The 8323-nt window shown below is 60.6% G+C and overlaps 1 protein-coding gene across 1 annotated transcript; it reads right to left on the bottom strand.

Annotated features, from left to right (window-relative positions):
- Positions 1-2104: 2104 nt before the first annotated feature.
- NKX2-2 (NK2 homeobox 2) lies at positions 2105-6152 on the bottom strand. The gene is made up of 3 exons (XM_082431978.1): positions 5809-6152; positions 4598-5297; positions 2105-3682 (listed from the first exon to the last, which is right to left on the bottom strand). The coding sequence occupies exons 2-3, from the start codon at positions 4854-4856 to the stop codon at positions 3120-3122; spliced, it is 822 nt and encodes a 273-aa protein (XP_082288104.1). The 5' UTR covers positions 4857-5297; positions 5809-6152; the 3' UTR covers positions 2105-3119.
- Between the last annotated feature and the right edge of the window lie 2171 nt (positions 6153-8323).

The following is an 8323-nucleotide window of genomic DNA, read 5'->3' as shown; positions in this document are numbered from 1 at the left end:
CCTTTTTAATATGCACGCCTCTAACATCCCTGGCTCCCAGCTCTCCCATTGTGCCGTTTTGTGCGGCCCGCTGTAGATTGGGCGAAGATAGACTGCCGAAGCGGTCCCCGCGCCGGGTGCGCTCCCAGGGCGCTGGGGTTAGGGCCACACAGCCTCCGCGGGCGCTTTTATTGACTCCATGGGGACCCGAGGATAGAGAGAGGCGGGCGTCGGGCCCACCTCCCCGGCTCCCAGCCGCCGGCGCGCACACCCAGACTGCAGGCCGGTAGGCCTAGCCACTACCCCAAACGCGCCCTCAACGAGCACACGTGGATGCCTGCGAGAATTTGGCCCTTCCAAGCTGCCTCCTTCCTCTCTGGAGGCCGGGCGGACGCTCCTACGATCATTCTTGGCCCCCGGAAGTTTTGGGTCCTGGAGCAGTCAAAATCAACCAAGTCTTGGGGCTGTGCCTCAGGCCTAGTGACAACCCCACTCCAAGAGGCTCGGAACTCTCACCTCCCTGCTGACGGATGGGGGTAGAGGGCAGTTACAAGAGGAATGTTGAGTGATTGGTATCAGGGCAAGTTGGGCATTCGGCTATTGCAGACACACGATTTGGGGAGAATTCTCCTGGCCTTTGAAAAGAGCAAGAAATAAAACCCCAAACGTTTCCAAGCTAGTGTGGGGAACAAAGGTAGACTTTCCCGCATTTAGGAAAACCTGGAAAAACCCAGTCGAACCTGGAGATATGAAAGGACATTTAGGAGGATATTAGAAAGACTCCAGCGCCCTCAATTATCCAGGGGCGGCTGCGCAACGCGGGAGTAACGTGTAATCACGTCCCCGGGCGTGTGGCGCTGAGTGCTATTGACGCGCAGATTTGGTCACACGGATAATCATGTTTGCTTTAGATATTGAATTAAATCTGATCATCAACTAGAGGTAGCGAGAAAGTCAGCTGGGACCGCTCCCTTTGCTCGGCCTCCTCGCCCCCGCCCCCAGCCATGAAGGTGGAGCTCGAGAGAAAACCAGAGATACAGTTTCCGAATGGGGCCGACTTTCAATCCCGAGGCGTCTCCGAGCGCGGTCTGAGCTGCAGAGCCCCGGGTATTTTCGGAAATCCGCGAGATAGAGGAGACAGGCGCCCCTACCCCCAAGTCCGCGGGGCCCTCTGAGACGCTCCCCGGCGCGGGCAAGTATGCGCCGGCGTCCTCCAGGGAGCTCTCCCTGAGGCAAGGGTGGGATGGGATCAGATCTCTAGCAGGGAAGGACCGTCCGCCCTCCCCGGGGCGAACGAGGGCGGTGTGCTCACTTCCCGCTCCCCTTACCGCAGCCCAGGAGGCCGGGACGCACTACTCCACCCCCACACCACTACTTTCTAGCGAGCAATTCGCCCAGCTTCACGCCAGAGAGCTGGCCTGGGGGACCGCGCACAGCCAGATGCTAGGAGGGGACGAGGCGCGGCACCCAGTCCAGGGACAGAGGCGGGAAACTCGGAAAGAGTGGGGATGGAAGAAAGGCTCGGTTAGCAGGGATCGCCTCTGACTCCCGCTCCCTGGCTCTCCCCGGCCGAGGAACCCAGGGAGGCCGAAGCACCTCCACCCACCCCGTAGTCTCCCGCGCCCGGGTCCCCGCGTCCCTCCTTGTAGCCAAAGCTCGGAGCGCCCCGAAACGCGCCCCCGGCCCCCGCGCCCAGGTCTAGGCCGCCTCCCGGCCGCGGATTTGCAAAGGGGTGGGGAGAGAAGCCGACCAGTCTCAACCTCAGCGCCCCCCTCCCCTTCTTAGCACGAGGTAAATCAAATGCAACAAAATGAAAGTCATCGAGTGTAGTGGCTTCAACAGCTCCTCAGGCTGAAGGAGCCACTCGTAGATTTGGGCGAGCGAGGGGGGCTTGCTCTTCTCGCCTTTGCGTTTTCCAAAGTCACTCTTCCTCCCGCGCCAGGGCGCTGCCGCCCGGATGCAGACCGCGCGTGAGGCCGGGAGACAGGCTGGGAGAGGCCGAGCGACCCCGGGCGGCGGGTCAGCCGCTCGCAGGCCCGAGGCCCAGCGCTCCCGCGCGGGCCCGGGGTCCAAGGCGCGGGGCCTGGCCCGCCCGGCCGGGAGAGGCCTGTTCCGGAAGCCTCCCCAGCGCCCCGGGTGCTCCGGCCCCCAAGGGATGCGCGGGGGAGAGCGTGGCCAGCGGCCTGGCCCGGCTCCTTGCCCGAGACCTCCTGCCCGGCGCAGGGCGACAAAGTAAGACAAACGGGAGGGCCGGGCTTGGTTTTTTTAAACACAGGATTTTTATTAAAATTCTTATTTAAAAAAATTGAAAGCTTTCAGCGCCCGGCGCTCTTGGGGAACCGCACGGAACCGCTGAGCTCCAAGTTCCGGGGTTCAGGACCCCGAGGATGGGGCAGGGGGCTTCTCGCTCGCCTACACATTTTTCCTTTTTAATATTTGAGAAATGTTTGCACTGAACAAAATAAAAAAAGAAAAGAAGAAAGCAGGGGTAACCAAATATAAGCAAACCAAGACAAACCACAAAGAAAGGAGTTGGGCCCTGAGGGGTACAGGCCCTTCCTGAAGGTCATTTTGGCAACAATCACCACCGATATTTACAACGAAAAGCGAAATCTGCCACCAGTTGTCAGAACGTTTACATGGCCATAAATATTTAGCATTTTCTTATTTTAAAAAAAATGGAGAAAAAAAATCCTCTATATTTTTAAAGTGTTCTCCACTTGCTTCAGAAGAAGACGGCTGACAATATCGCTACTCACACAAACATATTGTACAAAATTCACAAAAGCAGGGCGGGGGGATCTTTTTCTCCTTCTCAGGTGAGGACGTTAACTCTGGGACCATTCGGTCCCCGGGGAGAGGCAGAGAAGCGAAGCTGCGCAAACATTCTGTAAACACGGCTTATGGTTCAGCCGTCTCCAAAGGTTCAAACGGAGAGAGGGATGAGGCGGAGCTGGGGGGTGGAATCTGCCTCTCCAAGGAGGTGCAGGCAACCTCCTGGCGCCTCCCCAGCAGAGCCGAGAGTCAACTCGACTCCATAATAATAATTATAATATAATAACCACTGTAAGGGCCGAGTCCTCCTCGCCTCCGCCGCTGGGGTGGGGCCTGGGGCCGAGAGTCTCTCGGAGGGGCGACGCTCACCAAGTCCACTGCTGGGCCTGGACCAGGGGGTGTGCTGTCGGGTACTGGGGGGTGCCGGCCGAGCTGTACTGGGCGTTGTACTGCATGTGTTGCAGAGACTGCGCGCTGTAGGCCGAAAAGGGGATGCCCGCCTGGAAGGTGGCAGCTGCCAGGTCCTGGGCTTTGAGCGCGTGGCACGGTTTGCCGTCCCTGACCAAAACGGGCACGGCCACCCGGCGCGGCGAGGGCAGGGGCGTCACCTCCATACCTTTCTCTGCCCGGGCGCGCTTCATCTTGTAGCGGTGGTTCTGGAACCAGATCTTGACCTGCGTGGGCGTGAGGCGGATGAGGCTGGCCAGGTGTTCGCGCTCTGGCGCCGACAGGTACCGCTGCTGCCGGAAGCGCCGCTCCAGCTCGTAGGTCTGCGCCTTGGAGAAGAGCACCCGCCGCTTCCGCTTCTTGCCGGCGTCCCCTCCGCCGCCGGGGGTCTCCTTGTCATTGTCCGGTGACTCGTCGGCCGAGGGCTCCGGGGACTTAGAACTCGAGTCCTGGGGCGCCGCGCCGGCTGCCAGCCCATGCACTGGGGAAAAGAGAAGCCCATCAGGAGCCTGGAGGCCGCGCGCGGCCGGGCCCGACCCCGCGCGCCCCGGATCCTCCGTGCGCCCTCGGGCCTGTGCGCCCCGCAGCCAGGCCCCGCTGCCTTCGCCCTGACCCCCGCCCTGCTCCACGCCTGACGAAATCGTCGGTGTCCGCCCCGGGGAAAGAGAAGAAGCGGCAGGAGTAGGGGCTCGGTGCTCTCCTTTCTAGGGGTTCGCCCAGTGTGGGTGCGTATTTTGGGGGGGCGTGGCGCGCGGAGGAGATCATCGCGGGTTAAGGGCTCCGGCCCCCTTAAGCAGTTTCCTCTCCGGAGAGACGTGGGCAGATTTTTAAGAGAAAAAACCCACAATCCCGGCATTGATCGCCTCGGCCATTTAAGGCAGGTTTTGGGGGCTTTCGTTTCTGCTTTCCGACTTTCTGGACACCCTCCGCACCGCACAAAGCGTCCTCTATGAAGTGCAGGGGGCAGGGTGAGCTATTTATACCCGGGCCACCCTCTCCCCGTACCCCGAGGCAGGCTGGCTCGCTCCAGTGCTCCAGGCCATTCCTTCCCGGCTGTCGGAATGGGGGAGGGGGGCTCCGGCCGGAGCCGTCAGTTCTGGTTGACGTCTGTAACCAGCCCTTGGGAGGTATTCCCCTCCCCTCCTTCCTCCTAATTTCTCTTTGGAAAAAAATATGAGACCAAGTCTCTTTCCCGGACTAGGGGGGTCTGACGAAGAGGGAAGAGGTAGGGCATCCCAAACAAGCGTTAGGCATCTTTCTGGGGGCGTAGGGTGAGGGATCTGGCTCACAAGGCTCCATCCCTTTTCTCCCCCACCCCACCCCCGGCGTGCGGCCCGGGCTGCGGCCACAGTAACAGAGGCGGTCACAGCCGCGGCGGCCAAGTTTCGCTACTTACGGGAGTACTGGAGGCCCTCGGTGCTGGCCAGCCAGCGCGTGTACGGGTTGTCGCTGCTGTCGTAGAAGGGGTTCTTCAGGGGCAGGCTCTGCACCGTGTCCAGGGCGCCCTGCCCCAGCGGCCCGGCCCTCTTGGCGGGCTCCGGCCCCTCGCTCTCCTCCTCCGGCCCTTCGGCCACCGAGCCCTCCTCATCGTTGGTGTCCGGCAGGTCCAAGATGTCCTTGACCGAAAACCCCGTCTTTGTGTTGGTCAGCGACATGGCCGGGACCCCGCAATTTATGCCGCAAAGTTGTAGCTTCACTTGGTCAATTCGTTGCGCTCTCAGTAGGGGCGGGGGAGGGGGTATGGGGAGAGGGGTTGGGGGAGGGGAGGGGGGATGGGCTTTAATTATTGAGATTATTATGTTTAAGAGAAAGAAACTCTGGGAAAGGGGAGAAAAAGAAAGAAAGAAAGAAAGAAAAAGCCCAAGGCGTTGCCTGTGTCTTCTCTGCAAGCACGCGGAAATGGACGCGGGGAGCCGGGCGGCCTGCGCGCCAGCGCTGCGGGCCGGGCCCGAGTTTGTAACTCCAGGAGGGGTGCCAAGGCGGCGTCAGCTCCGGCTCCGGCGGCCGCTCAGCGCGCGGTGGCGGCTGGTGGCGAGGAAAAAATGGGCCATTGCCCGAGCGATCAGTCCATATAAGGCTGGGCTCCACTCACGAACCTGGGGAGAGGGGGGGAAGAGGGGGAGAAAGAGAGGGAGGGAAAGATAGAGGGAGGGGGAGGGAAAGGGGGGAGGGAAAGAGGGGGGAGGGAGAGAGAGAGAGGGAGGGAGGTAGGGGGAGCAAGAGAAGGGTGGAAAAAAAGGGGGAGGGAGACATTAAAACGCAAAGGTTGGACACGTGTGGGCGGGTCTTGGAAGTCAAGTGGATGAAGACTGTATTTACAGATGTGAAATTGTGGGTTTTGGGGAGCTCCGCGCTCCCAGCCAACGGCCCTCTAGAGCAAGATGAGAGGTGTAACGTGTCAATTAATTGCAAAGACGGGGCGAGCCTTTTTTACCCAGTATTTACATACAAAGGACCACCGCGTCGCTCGCGAGTCCACACACTTGAAAGGGCAGTTTTAACAAATTGCATCTTTAAAAAAAAGCGGGGGAGGAGGAAAGAAAACAAAACAGAAACCCGGAGGAGGAGAGAAAAAGAGAATCCTCCTTAACATTCACTGGTTCCTACCTCCCTGCCCCCGCGCGCCTGCCCCCAGCAAGCCGGAAAATTGGCGATTTGTGGCGCCTTTGGAAAAGGGGGAGGGGGCGCAGGCTGAGCCGCGGAAATCTCTCCTTCCCATCGCTGGCCGTTCCCTAAACAAGATCCGGTTCAAATGGCAAGAGCCCAACTTCTGTAAGCCTCCTAGGTCAATATTTTGGTTGAGGCTTAAGGATGAGTACTAGAAATGACAAGGCAAGTAATTGATTCTAGTTAAACGCCGAAAGAGCCCGAAACCCAGGAGAGGAATCGGCTCGGGGCCGGCCGGAGCCACCACCAAGCGACACCACCTCCCCCGCCCCGACACCCTTTATTTGCTAAAGACATTTATTTCCTTCTCCCCGCCTCCCCCTCCCCTCCCCTCCCCCTCCCCCCAGCTCTGTGCTGCTGAGCAGGACCGCGCAGTTCACTTTCTGCTTTGCGGGCGCCCGGGGAGGGGCGGTGGGGGTGGGGAAGTCTCCCTCGGGCCGCGATCGGCCCGGCCCCACCGCCTCCGGGCCCCGCGGGCCGCGCTCTCCGGGTGGAGGGAAGGGCAGGCGGCCCCGCGCCCTTCCTGCCCCCTATTATGCCTCCCTTTCCAGCCTCCAGCGGTGGCAGAGCGGGGGGGGGGGGCAGGGGTAGACGGGAGGGGGAGGGGCGGGGGCGCTGTCTCCAGCCGGGGTGAGGACCCCGAAAACCGCGGGGAAGGGGGTCGCAGGGCGGGAGGTGCTGCTGAGTTCTCTCCGGAGTTTTCTTCTCCCCAGGGAGTCCTTTCGGACGCACCAGGGGCGAGTTCTGAGGACACGCTCCAGGCTCCCAGCTTGCGTGAGGTTTGTGTGCGGGTCCCAGCCCCGGGCCGGCCTGGGAACTGCACTTTCCCAGGACGGCACCTCCTCCTCGGCGCCGGCGAGGAAAAATCCAGGCCGCACTTCCTGCCCCTCCTTCCAGTTTTTTTTTTTTTTTTTTTTTTTGCGCGAGGGAGGTTTGCTACCTGATGCTCATCCGCCCCAGAGGAGCGTCAGGACGGTGCTTGGCCGGGGGGCGGGGAGGGACGGAGAAGGCCGCGGCGGGGGTCGGGGTCTGCCCACCCCCAAGCCCTCCGCTGGGGCCGCCTCCACGCCGGCGAGCGCAGCGCGGGCGCCCGTACTCCCCGCTCGCAGCTGCGGCCGCAGCGCCCCGGCCGCCCCCGAGTTACCAGCGCCCGGCGAGGGCGCCTCTTCCCGAGCCGCTCGGCGGCTTTCTGCAGCCCTCGCTGCCTCGCCCCCAGTATGTGACGTGGGTGACAATGGCCCAGGTTAGAGGGAGCCCCTCGTCGGCGCGTCCTGGGTGGTCGGACCCGGGCAAACACAAATACAAACCGATTGCTAAGCTGCGGACAATGAGCGAAATGTAGACAAATGTCCCGCTCCCGTTGGAAGCCTTTGTCCCGGCTCGGTTTTTGCATTTATTTCAGTGGAGAAATAATACATGATTGACGCTCTCTTTCAATGTGTCCTAACTGTTTGGAATAAATCTAAGGTTGTTCCTAGTTGTCATGGCATTCAACCCTTTTCAATGGACTATCTCTTCATTCATTTCTGAATCCGTCCACAATATTAAGGAAACCCCTTCATGTCGACGCTCCCCATTCCCCTCTTTCTCCTACTTTTCCTTTTCTCCTTTCCCCCCCTCCTTCCGCCCTTTCCCCCTTCCTTCCCCCCCTTCCTTCCCCCCTTCCTCCCCCCCTTCCTTCCCCCCTTCCTCCCCCTTCCTTCCCCCCTTCCTCCCCCTTCCTTCCCCCTTCCTCCCCCCTTCCTTCCCCCTTCCTCCCCCCTTCCTTCCCTTCCTCCCCCCCCTTCCTTTCCCCCTTTCCCCCCCGCAAGAATTAGAAACTGGTTTGAATCATGTTCCTTGAACCCATTACTTTTCGTGCTTTTTTCCCCTTTCTCTTTCCAGTCTGCCTTTCCCAGCCTCCATCCGCCTTGCCTCTCCCTCCCCCCTCTCACTCGGGAGCTCTCTGCCCCGTCCAGTCGGAGGAGGGAAGTTGGGTTTCCAGGAGTCAAAGAGGCCCAGAGTTTGGAAACAGGGGCTGTCGGGCCTACCCCAGCCATTGTTACTCAAATAACTGGCGAGGAAAATTTCCTCAACCCAAGCTTTGCAGAAAAAAATCATCCTGGTCACTCCTCTTATTCCTCTGTCCCAAGGGAGGGGTGTCTCTCGGGGACCAGGGTAGGCTCTAGGAAGGGCCAGAAATGAGTCTGGTTGGGCCAGGCCAATTCTTGGGTTGGGTGAGGAATGTCCCCTTTGGCGAGAAGTGTCTCTTTTGCGTATCCATCTTTGGGAGGGGTGCCCCCAGACCCCTCCACGGAGCCTGCGCGGTTCCTCGTCTTGGAACCACCTAGTTCCACTTCACTCCCAACTTCTCCCTTCCCCCATAGTGGCCTTTCTCCCAGCATCTCATCAGCACTGCCGCAGTGGGTCATGTCCCCTCCCCGGCCCCTGAGAGCCTGCACGTCGGGCAGAGCAC

The sequence above is a fragment of the Balaenoptera physalus genome, assembly GCF_965194825.1.
Source record: "Balaenoptera physalus genome assembly, chromosome: 16".
NCBI lineage: Eukaryota > Metazoa > Chordata > Mammalia > Artiodactyla > Balaenopteridae > Balaenoptera > Balaenoptera physalus.
This window is presented reverse-complemented; position numbering and strand designations above follow the sequence as displayed.

Coding starts and splice junctions, on each gene's coding strand:
- NKX2-2 (XM_082431978.1), bottom strand. CDS start 4,856: ATGTCGCTGACCAACACAAAGACGGGGTTTTCGGTCAAGGACATCTTG. Junction 3,683..4,597: donor CGAGGGCCTCCAGTACTCCC/GTAAGTAGCGAA, acceptor TCTTTTCCCCAG/TGCATGGGCTGGCAGCCGGC.